Raw genomic sequence first — 12,828 nt, 5'->3', positions numbered from 1 at the left:
AAAAAACTCATAGTTTTTAGAGAGACTGAACAAAGAAACATTCATTTAATTGTTGTATTAAATTTGAAAACTTTGTCCAATGAATGATGTAATGACTAGAGAGTCTAAACCATAAATATTGGCATTCTGTCTATAAATGAAAGCAAAGGTCATAAAGTGACTTGCCCAATATCACAAAATTAGTAATAATGATGATTATAATAACAACAAAAATAACAGCTAATATTTAAATTGTACTTTAGATGTGAAAATTGCTTTACATGTTACTTCATTTGATCCTGACTTGCAACCCTGAGAAATAGATACTATTATTATCCTCATTGGGAACAGTCAATGTTATATTTGTTTTTTGTGAACTGGTAAATTAATCAATTTTCTGAAAAGGAGGTTAGGAAATCTGCCCCATTGTGGAAGGTCTATTTATTCTCTTAAAATCACAATTCAGGGCGGCTAGGTGGCGCAGTGGATAAAGCACCAGCCCTGGAGTCAGGAGTACCTGGGTTCAAATCTGGTCTCAGACATTTAATAATTACCTAGCTGTGTGGCCTTGGGCAAGCCACTTAACCCCATTTGCCTTGCCAAAAAAAAAAAAAAAAACCTAAAAAAATAAATAAAAAAATAAAATCACAATTCAACACCAACTCCTCTGTGAAAAATTCCCTTATTCTCCTAATCACTTTCCTCTTTGATCCTTTCCCAACTTAGATATCATACCATGGTACTTTGTGCCCCTCTTACATACTCATCATTTAAAAGTACAGATCTCAAATAGAGTATCATATGTGTATATAGGTCTCAGTGCCATAGTTTAAGAAAGACATTGTTCCAAAGGAGGGAAATCAGAATGGTAAAGGACCTTGAATGCATATAAGGCTCATATGAAGATCAGTGGAAAGAACTGGGCACATTTAGAGGGCAGAAGAAAGGGTTTGGGAGGACATTTAGGGGAAGAAAGGGGCAGAGAGGCAAATTTAAGCTTAATGAAAAGAATAATTTTCTAATAATCAGAGCTGTTCATAAATGGAACATGTCTCAAAAGGTGGTAGGTTCCACTTTTTTTGGAGATTTTCAGGCAGAGGTTTATCAAATATGTTGTGGGGGGGTTGCTTTTTACATGGATTTGACTAGATGGTTGGTGAGGTCTCTTCCAACTCTCAAATTTTAAGATTCTGTAAAGAACTTGCAGCTGAATGAAAAAAGAAAAAAAATGAATGAATAGAAAAGGAAGTAGAACAAATATAGATCAAGAATAAGAGGTAAAAAGTAGTTCAAGCAATTAATTGTAACTTAGAGATGTGAAGAACCATTGAATACATTCTGTATTAGGTTCAGCATGGTGTGGTCAAAAAGCATTGGATTTAGACTCAAGAGACTTGGGTTTGAATCTTTTCAGGCCTTTCCAGCCATGATTATAGGCAAGGCACAACTTCTCTGAGCCCTAATTTCCACATCTGTAAAACGGGAATAATATACTATCTTCTTTACAGTGATGTGAGAAAAGTATACTATAACTCTATTTAAATGTGTAGTTCTATTAAATAATGAATTTACATGTAGAAGAATCCAAAGGATGAGAAGGTTAAGGAAGGTTTTTCTTCTAATCTAGAGGAGATTCATTCAGATGCTTATCTAACAATTTCTATCACAGCTTCCTAGTTGGTTTTTAGTAGATTTGGGATAAAAGCAATGAAAGATAAAACAATCACAAACATACCACATTATTCCAGAAAATTAAAAATTGTTTCAGTGCTAGAAGCTAAGTCTTTACCTCCTTTCCCCAACCTCACAATTTTTTCTAAATAATAGGATTCATTTAAAGCTTCATACTTTATTATTGATATGAAGGAATCCACTTGGGATGCACTTAGAAAGTACAGGAAATTAATCCTCTAAGGCTAGTTTCAAAATATTAAAGCAGAATTTATAAACTTCCAAATATTTTAATCTAAGACTAGCCTCAGTTAGTGAATACTAGTTGCCTATAAAGGAGGAAGAACCACAATCAAAATAAAAACAAGATTACAAAGAAGACAAAAATCATTGCATAGTTTTTATGTGATACTTTTCCAAATAAAAGCTAAAAGTATTTATGTTTTTCTAACTTAAAAAGATGATTTTTATATTGGGAAAGAAAATAATACCATTATAAATTAAGGCATTTTATATTTGTTGGTTTTTCAATCTCCATTAAATGTACTATAAAGTTAATTCAATTTTATTTAATTAAGCATTCATTAATTGCTCTAGATAGCAATTGTCATGAATTGCTAAATTTGGAAAACTTTCTTTGATATTATCCCACATTATTTTTCTCATAAATATTTAAGATGCCATTCTCAGTTGTAGCATTAAATTTAGAGGTGAGTTTTGTTAATTTTGGCATCAATATTATATAATCCTTAACACTGGGTTGTTAATTTGGGTTCTTTTTTTTCCTTTTTACTTAGAGATAACTTATTTTGCTTTTTTAATTGACCTAGAATTAAAGTATTATATTTAGGGAGGGAAAATTAATAATAAAGTATCTACTTCCACTAAATATGAAATTTTCAATAATTAACAAATATTTATTTAACATTTATATGTCCAATACTAGGGGTTGGGGGAGATAAAAAACTAAATAAGAAATTATCCCTGACTTTAGTAAGTTTTTTTGGCTTTTTTTTTAAAGATTTTTTGCAGGGCAAATGGGGCTAAGTGGCTTGCCTAAGGCCACACAGCTAGCTAATTATTAAGTGTTTCATTCCGGATTCGAACTCAGGTACTCCTGACTCCAAGGCCAGTGCTCTATCCACTGCGCCACCTAGCCGTCCCATAAGTTTTCAATCTAATAAGGAGATAAGATATTTATGGAAATAGCTCTAATACAAAATAAATATGAAAAGTATATGTATACTAGAGGTACAAGTCCAAGCGTTTTCATGGTCCAAAATCAGTTTACTTACTTTTTCCAATAACAAATATTTTTAAAAAAATCAACCTACCCCTTTATTTCTCCCTCCCCTCAATTAAATCCTACAAGCATTTTACAATATACAAATATTTAAACATTATACAAACAAGTGTTTATTTGTAGCAGGTACTGTGGTTTATTCTTTCATCCCTGTTTTAGAGTCAGCTGCCTGCTTGAAATAGAAACAAATTTCTATACCTTCCTCAAAAGATTGAAGAATTGACTTTTGAACTATAATCATCTGGTTACCCCAAGAACTGGTTCTCCAGTATATCTGGTAGCTGATGTCTGGAAAGTTTTTGTGTTTCTCTCTGAACAAAATGTTGAAACTTAAATGGCAAGAGCATAATCAAAGCATTCATATTTTCTCTTGCAGGCTTTAAATGAAATTCAGTTTTATCTGTGAGGATTTTTGCCATTCATTTAATATTGATTTTGGCAGTGATTTATAGTACTAACTTTTAAAACTAGTTATTGTCACTGAATTCATCAATACAAATTTCAAACTAAAAATCTATTTATCCTAAATCATCTTAACAAAGCTGAATGTGTGAAATATTAGTTACACTTGCAAATCCCATTTGAGTACAAAATGATGCCTGGGACTACAGTGTCAAGCACTTTGATGAAAAGAGTACTGAATGTCATTCTCCACTATTTTGGCTCCCAGAGCTCACATTTCCAGGGGCTAAGTTGACCACAGAGGCAATTGGTGAAGGTTCCCCATTCAGAGGAATTAACCTTGTCTAAAACTCTTAACTTCTCAATGATGAAAATGCATTCCTTCACAATTAGTATCAAGAAATCATTTCCAACTTGATACTATTAATAGAAACCAGATGCTTACCTTTTTTATTGATTGAGGTATTCATGTTCCTACTTTGTGACTCCTGATTTCTATAACATTTTACACTTCTATGTCTAGAGTTATGAGGCAAATCCCTCTACAAATCCATCAGTACCTAATAGGAAGAGCCCTTTTTTGCCATTTCATTAAAGATGGAAAAACAGACTACCTTTGCACATTACTAAATCTCCAAGGCTGGGAAACTGATTAAAAAATAAAAGCCCTACTAATCTAGAAACTTCTAGACTGAATCTCAAAATTTCAGCCAATTAGCTACCTGAACTCTACCTGACTTAAAAAGCACCGAATTAGGAGTCAATCTATTGTCACTACTACTTCCTCATGTGATTTAACTTTCAGACTTTAATGTCCAGTCCTATCAAATGAGATAATACCTTATCTACTTCAAAGGGTTATTGTGAGGACCACTGATATCATGCCTCTGAAAGTGTTCCGAAAAGATATGGCATTATAATACATTACGGCTAGCTTTGACATATTGTTTTAGGGTTTGCAAAGCACTTTACATATATCATAGGAGTCCTGAGAGGTGGTATTATTACTGTCCTTAAACAGATGAGAAAATTGAGAATTAAAGATGTTAAGAAACTTGATGAGAGTAACAAAGCTAGAAAATGTGTAAGGTAACATTTAAACTCAAATATTTATTATTGACATTAATTATTAAAAATATTAATGACAACTATGCATTTGGAACACTGAATGTCATCTTTAACTCATTTGTACAATATTCAAATTTCTAAAAAAGAAGTTTGAAATTTTTCGTTTTGTTGAATCCAAGCTATGGTCACAATTCAAACACAATTCAAATGCCAACCACTCCATGAAGCATTCCCTGATTCTCTGTCTTTAATGGAAGTCCTCATATACACAGCACTTTGTCTTATAGATTTGTTTACTATTTCATATTATTGTTATTTGAGTAAGTGTCATATTTCTTGACTTGATTATAAGCTTCATTGACACAAGAATTAGTACCTGATGTTGTGATCTGTAATACAATTAGATGTTGACTTTGAATGGAAAGTCAATCTTTTTATCAGTACCAACTACAGGCATGAAGAATGTAGAGTACTAAAAAGATGGGATATCATAAACTGGGGAATGGCCAAATAAGTTATGGCTTATGAATGAGATGAAATACTATTATGCTGTAAGAGATGAGGAAGGAAATGGTTGCAGAAAAACGTGTGAACACTTGTGTGAACTGCTACAGAAGTGACAAGAACCAGGAGCACAACTTTTATAGTAATGGCAGTATCTTAAAGATAATCAACATGGAAAGACTTAGTAACTCTGATTAACACAATGACCAACCACAATTTCAGTTCATGATGAAACAAACTATCCTTCCAGAAAGAGAACTGAGAGAGAGAGACTGAAACATTTTTTTTAGGAACATAGCTAATATGTAATTTTTTTTGCCTGTTCATATATATTTGTAATAGGTTCTATTTTTCTTGCCTTTGCAATGGGTGAGTAAGGGGGAGGGAAGAGAGAGGAAATTTTGAATTGAAAATAAAATTGAATGAAAAAATAAAAATTTTAAGTATGCACATACATGTGTGTGTGCGCACACACACACAAACACACACACATAAAACAGTACATGGGGGTTGTGTGGAATGCAACTTGTATTTTACCTGACTTGATTATTCTTCAATTAAGTATTAAGACTTTTTTAACTCTAAGGAAAAAAGAGAGTAACCAATATCTGGAGTGAAAGTCCTAAATTGTTTAGGCAGAATAGAGAGCTAATGAAAAATTCATATTATCTTGTAAGATCATTTGACCCTTTCTGTATAACAGATTTCTTTGGCATTAAAAAAATATGATTTTAGATACTTCCTAGCTCTGTTTCAATATGTTGAACTATAAAATAGGTATAACAGTATGTCTCTCTCAGTATTGTTGTGAGGATCAAATGAGATAATTGTAAAGCTCTTATCACAGCACCTAGAACAGAACTCATATAAAAGCTTATATTTCCTAACTTATTCTCTGCCCCCTCCACTCCCCCCCCCCAACCTCTTCACAGAAAAATATTTTTAAAATGAATAAAATACATAGAATTACAAAGAAATGCTTGGAGTTAAGAACTGGAAAATCTTGTTTGAGGAACAAGAAGTAGGTTACAGGACTGTGGACTATGTGGGGGGACGGAAGGTATAAAAAAGACTAGAAAAGTGGGAAAAGGGGCAGCTTATGGAGGGCCAAACAGAGAATTTGATATTTAACCTTAGATATTATAGGAAACTACTGGATGGATTGAATACACACATGATCAGATAACATGGTCAGTTTTGTGATTTAGGAACATTAATTTCACAGATGAGAGAATTACAAAGGAAATAAATTATATTGAAATACAGCTATCAAAATATTTTAAAAATAAATACAGAGACTCCCGCTCAAGAACCCATGTCTTAGTCTGTATCATCGTAACATCATTCATATATTCACCTTTCCCTCTGCCACTGCCAACTGCATTGGTGAAGGCCCTCATTATCTTATACCTGGACTATTAAAATTAAAGTATTCATTGCTTCAAGTCTCCTTCCTTTCCAGTTCATCCTCTACTCACTTGTCAAACAATTGACTCTTTCCAATTCATCCTGTATATAACATTCATGTACATAATTGTTTACATGTTTTCTTCCCAATAGATTGTGAGCTCCTTGAGAGGAGGGAACTTGTTTTTTTTTTTTCCTTTTAGCACAGTGTCTAGAATATAGTAAGCAGTTAATAAAGGCTTCCTAACTGCCCAAAGGAAACAGGGGAAACATAGAAGCAAAGAGGGCAATGGCAAAAAGATAAACAACTAGTTTTTGTCTGCCACAAAATTTTTGAGAGGAAAGACAAACATGGAAGATGATTGAATCAGAAGGTACTTTAGAGATTATCTTTTCCAACAGATACTTCAGAATATGGGAGTTAATGACTTTACAATTGGGATGGCTACAAAGAACCCCAACCTAATTTTTTTTTTGCAAGGAATGGGTTTAAAAGACTTGCCCAAGATCACACAGATAATTATCAAGAGTTTTGAGAATGGATTTGAACTCAAGTCCTCCTGACTCTAGAGTCACCTAGCTGCCCCAGATTCCCAAAATAAATTAAAGATTGTATAATTCAGGCCAGGCAGAACCTTTAGAGAATGAATTACTCTAGGGAGCAACAACAACAAAATTAAATTAGAAGGAAAATGTTCTTTTTTCAAGTCATCAATTGAAAAAAAATATTACCATAAGACATCCCTTACAACCAACACTGCTGAACCAGTAAATGGATAAACATGCCATTAATCTGCAATGTAGATCCCCAATTTTAAATCATTTACTTCTAAAATATATATATATATATATGTGTGTGTGTGTGTGTGTATACATATATATATATTAAGAAGGAAAAAAATTGTGCTACATTTTTAACAAAATAAAAGTTAGCATTTATACAGTGCTTTAAGATTGACATAGCATTTTTACAAATATTATCTAATTTTACAAAAAATAAAAACCCACCTCATTTACTTTTTGCCCTCTTGTAAATGTGTCTTTGTACTTATAAATCTTCATTAATTTTTGTTTTTGTTTTCCTATTTATATATAACATGCATGCATATAATAAAGTACATATATGCTAAATAGATATAAATATAGTTGTGGTTGTTTCTACAGTCTTTGTTTTGTTTGCATCCCTTCATATGCAGTGAGGATTGGTTTGGTCTAATGGATGAGGGAGTCAAGAAGATCAGGGTTTAAATCCTGTCTAGGACACATGTAGCTGTGTCATCCTAATAAATTATTTACCTTCTGGGAATCTTAGTTTCCTCATCTGAAAAATGAGGGAGGTGGAAGAGATGGCTTGTGAGTTTTTTCTAAAACTATGATTCTATGATCGGAGATATTATATGCTTCCTTAACATGAAGAGTAGATTAAATAAATTTAGCTTTTCCTGAAAATTCAGGATCATTGCTATGAAAATCAAATAATTGAATTATAGAATATTAGGGTTAAAAGGAAGCTTTTACAGATTATATAGTCAAAGCTCCTCATTTTCTAGAGGGGAATTTTGCTATCTATATCACATTAATGCCCTTGGGGGTTATTAAGGAATAACTAGAGACTATTTGTCTTTATATTAAATGGACCCAGGCTGCTATGCCTGTTTAGTCTTTCTGACCACTCTTTTACCGACAGATTCTTAGTTATTATTTCTGCAACTGTCAATGTGTATGTAGAGTTCTAGATATGGAGTTGAAAGAACACTGACTGGAATTCTGTGTAAAAAAAAAAGCCAGAAGAAGAAATTGGCTTTGAAATGGGTCTGTTCAGTACCTGAAGCTTATTTTGATATGTGTGTGTGTGTGTGTGTGTGTGTGTGTGTATTTTCTATGTGACAACTTTCCAACTACTAGGGGGGTGAGTAGCCTTTGGCTTCTTTTCTGATTCTGAGTTTACATTCAGACTGGAAAGGCAGAATGAAATTGGGATACATTGGCTGTTGTTCTACTAGCAAAGGCAGTTTTTAATTTACATTGCACTGGTGCATTTTCATTGCATTACCTTTGGTCGTCAGCTCCATTTTGGTTGCTGTTTAGGACAATTCTCCAAAGATCTGAGGCTACTAATTTCTTCTGGTCATTCACAAAGTTGATATCAGGCAACTGGAGCTCATAAACTTTACTTTCAGAAAGACTGAATTCTCGAAAAGCAACAAAAGTTTTCTGAAGTTCATCCCAGTATTCCAAACTACAAGGAACCTAAATTAAGATTAAAAAAAAAGTCAAAAATTTAATTCAAATCACCAAGTATTTGTTCAACATCTTAAAGGTACTCTGAGGAAAACATGATCTTTTCCTTCAAACAGGATACAGTCTAATATGAAGGATAAAATGTGCATAAATAGTAACACCTCAAAAATAGAATATAGCATGTAAGAATTGTGCTTAAGAATTTCAAGGAAGGAGAAGTCATTTCTCAGGCTGTTATGGTAAATGGGATACAGTTAAATGAGAAGGTACAAAAGGATTACCTAGGAGCATTGAGAGTCTAGTTGTAATTATGTATGTAATTTGTAGTAGATTCAGCTGTCACAGTTTAATGATTTCCCTGGCTTCATTTAGTAGCACGTGTTAGAGTGAAGGCAGGGAATAATGGAAGTAATCCAAATTGGAGGTTTTGCAAGATAGATAATATAATAACTGTGCAAAGGGATCAAGAGAAGAGGAATCTTTGGAAGAATCAGGAAGTCTTCATATATTAGGGAGCATTAAGACTATTTTGTAGTGTGGCCAGGAATAGCAAAAGCCACAGGGGGTAGAAAAGGTATTCAAGGTATAAGAAGTATGAACAAAAGCATGGTGGCAGGAATTCAAGAGACCAATATTAGGAATATAAATTAATCCACTAAGCAGTAGTAAATGTGAAGGAAAGTAGTATGAGATAAAGCTAAACATGGATCACATTTACTCGTGGATCATGAAGGGACTTAATGACAGCCTAGGTGTTTGAATTTTAGAAGCTTTAGATATATACTACATTGATTATAAGTGACCCAACTAGATGAAAGAGCATATAGTCACAATTCTAAATAATCAATTTAATATCTAGGTATTGATGCTAATACTTTATTAAAAAACAGAAAGTATTAATAGTTTGAAACTCTGAGGAATATCTTATCCTCCCATGCCACAAGAACAATACAATAATCATATATTATCTTCATTTTTGTAGCTCATTAACACAGTCCACATCTCATAATTTAATTCAATATATGCTTATTGAATTTTTATTTTGAGCCTATTACTGAGAAAACCATAAATTATATGATACCAATCCTTGTTTTCAAGGATTTCAAATTCTCATTGAGGAGATAACTTACACATATTAAATGTAAAACAAGCTAATATGACTACCAAGATTCATGGACTGATTCAGTCAGTATCCCTGCTCATAATGGAAGGTAAAGTTTAGATTTGTAGGGTTCATGCTGCCTAAAATAGAGAGGTAAGAATAGATAGTCTAAGAGGAAAGAGAACACATTCAGGCTAGAAATGGCATGTACAGAAGTGGGAAGGATACCTTTGGGCATAAATGTCAATGTGTTGGCAATCAGAAAAAATTCACAGCAAGCTAAGGCAGGAGGTTTAAGCAGTGAAGGCAGTGGGCATTCATGATACAGAAGTGGAGAAGTCAAAAAGGACATTAGGGGATGTTGAGGACAAGCTTCACCAAGTTCACAATTTTGGCCTAAAGACTAGCTTTTTGGCTATATGTTCATTTTGGAACATTCCAAACCACTCAGGAAATTTATAAAACAATAGAAAATGAATTACTGTAAAAACACATATAAAAATATGTGGGTTATGTGTCAGCATTTTTCTCTCTACACACCCTATTTTCCTTGGTTGATCAAGTGGCATGAGCAAATTCACTCCAAATGGAAACTGCTGGAAAAGTTGGAAATGCTTATTTGTGTGACCAGGAGTACTTATCCAAAATCTGTACATTTAATTTGTTCTTTTCATATATTAAAAAAAACACCAACACCTTCAGACTAAAAGAAAAATCAGTGATTAAAGTACAAAGAAAAATCTAGTAAACTACTTTTGGATAAAATTTGGTATTTTAAAGATCCTTTACAATGAAGCAGCTGCAAATTTGCTAGAAATATTTACACACATATGATTCAGTGGTTCCATAAACTCTCCATCTCAAAAGAATGCTCTTTCTCATTCTAGACACTTCACTTTCTTCTTTTCTACAAAGAATTCCACGTCCATTTATTATAAATATTTCCTTCACCCTTTGGCAACAGTCAACCTTCTATTCCCAAAAAGCCTGTTTTGCCACATTCCACTTCTCATCTTTTTAATATTTACAGCAATTTTTAGAGAAATTTATGGTCCTATACTTGTCCTCTATTTCTGTTATGGGTAGAAATGGAGGACTAGAAGGTTTCTGAGTTATGTGGACTTTATGGGTATAGAAGTGGTAACAGAGTCACGAGGAGGAGTGAAAATAGAATAATCTAGAAGATGGTTCAAAGTCCAAAGACAGAAAGTTCACAAAGCAGAGAGAAAACTATAGGGTCTAGGAAGGAAAACATAGCTGGATTTCAGAAACCAAGGAATTTACTAGCTGAAATCATACTAGAAGAGAAATAACACAAGAGTTAGTTGATATATAATGAAGATTAATTTCACTTAGGGATCAGTATGAGGCAACATCATTTGATGGGCAAAAGCCTATATTGTTGATGAGTTATTTTTTCTGTCATGTTCAGTTCTCCATGTGTTTTGGGATTTTCTTGGCAAAGATACTGGAGTGGTCTGTCATTTCCTCTCCATTCGTTTTACAGATGAGGAAAATGAGGCAAGAAAGGTTAAGTGACTTGCTCAGGGACACCCAGCTAGTATCTGAAGTTAGATTTGAACTCAGGTGTTCCTCACTCTAGGCTAGACGCTCTAGCCACTGTACCACCTGGCAGTCCCTGAGGGTCTACCAGTCATCCTCCAAATGCTTATCTGAAGAAAATACAGCTGTAGGCTCTGACAGTTTTCCACTAAATGTTGACATTACCCAGCTAATCTCAGTTTTAGGCGCAACATTGAAACTACATCTCTAGCACTCTAATGCTATATTTATAGCTCCATATGTTAGAATTCTCTTAAGAACTCCAAGATCTACTTTATGAGCTCTTTTAAAAAGAACTCTATCACATACTTTTATGTTTAGAATTGGTTATTTAGTATAGAATGTTCTATGTTTAAAAATCTATAGTTATCCTTCCTAAATGATTTATTATTAATTTTTGTACTGAATAGCTGTAAGGAAAAATGGTGGCTTTGGTTGCCAAGATGTAGTTTTAGAAATGTTGAATATACAGAATTGAGTCAGGAGAAGTAGTAACGAGTAAACTGATTTCACTGGAAAATCTTCTATAAATAACACGTGATACTTTTCAAATGACTGTCAAGAATATGTATATTTTTATTATATTTTTTTCATACCCATTATTTGACAAATTAAAAAAAATTAGTCAGCCATATAAAATTAACTGTACCTTAGGTATATATGTAAACTTTAAACTGAATGCATTTTAGTCTGTATAGGAATTTTTTCTTTTTTAGGTTTTTGCAAGGCAATGGGGTTAAGTCACTTGCCCAAGGCCACACAGCTAGGTAATTATTAAGTGTCTGAGACCAGATTTGAACCCAGGTACTCCTGACTCCAGGGCCAGTGTTTTATCCACTGCCACCTAGCCGCCCCTCTGTATAGGAATTTAAATTTAAATTTAAAATGTTATTTCATAACATATTTCCATTCAATGGCTAATTGGTGAAGATTTGAATATGTGCAATGCCTTTTTAAAAGTCAGTACAAAAAGTATATACGGAATTTATTATTTAGTAACATTAAAAATAATTACTAGAATTGTGTTGCCAATTCATCTTCATGGACAATTTTATGTTTCTGTAACTGAGGGGGGGTGTTATCTCCCAAGGACAAATTCTGAAACATCCTCATCTAATTGACTATCCTACTTTTTGGCTATTAAAATATTTTAAACTGCATTTAAACAATTTCTTTACTCCACCCAAAATTGTGGACTAACTGGGTTGGCCAGAGATAAAGGTAGAGGGCAATATTTTGGAATATGGGGGTTTTGTTCATAAATTAAATAAGTATTCAAACTAGATACTAAAAACTGGAGATTCACAGAAGTCAAATCAAATGGGCTTTATAGTAATTTGTGCAGTTAGAAAGAAAGATCAGTTACATAGGTTTCATGGAAATAACTTTATTTCTAGGCAAGATATTCAAAACCTTGTCTCACAAAATGTCACAGGTACCTCTTGGACTATTTTACAATAGTTTTCTAAGTTAATCAACTTTTGCCATATGGAGCCTAGACCTTCAAAACATGACAAGCCATATCCTATTCAGGCCCAGCTCTCTTCCCTCTTCCATCCACATTGAAACATCTCTGATAAATGAACTT

The 12,828-nt window shown here is 33.2% G+C and overlaps 1 protein-coding gene across 10 annotated transcripts in view; it reads right to left on the bottom strand.

Annotated features, from left to right (window-relative positions):
• Positions 1–12,828, bottom strand: part of VPS13B (vacuolar protein sorting 13 homolog B) — a 1,326,809-nt gene that overhangs the window by 136,464 nt on the left and 1,177,517 nt on the right. For all 10 annotated transcript variants that reach the window (XM_074200569.1, XM_074200570.1, XM_074200573.1 and 7 more), the window contains one exon: positions 8,388–8,584. In XM_074200569.1, coding sequence (XP_074056670.1) covers positions 8,388–8,584 — 197 coding nt within the window. The remainder of the gene's footprint in view (positions 1–8,387; positions 8,585–12,828) is intronic.

The sequence above is a fragment of the Macrotis lagotis genome, chromosome X (genome assembly GCF_037893015.1).
Source record: "Macrotis lagotis isolate mMagLag1 chromosome X, bilby.v1.9.chrom.fasta, whole genome shotgun sequence".
NCBI lineage: Eukaryota > Metazoa > Chordata > Mammalia > Peramelemorphia > Peramelidae > Macrotis > Macrotis lagotis.
The sequence above is the reverse complement of the archived record's forward strand: the minus strand, read 5'-3'. Positions and strand labels throughout refer to the sequence as shown.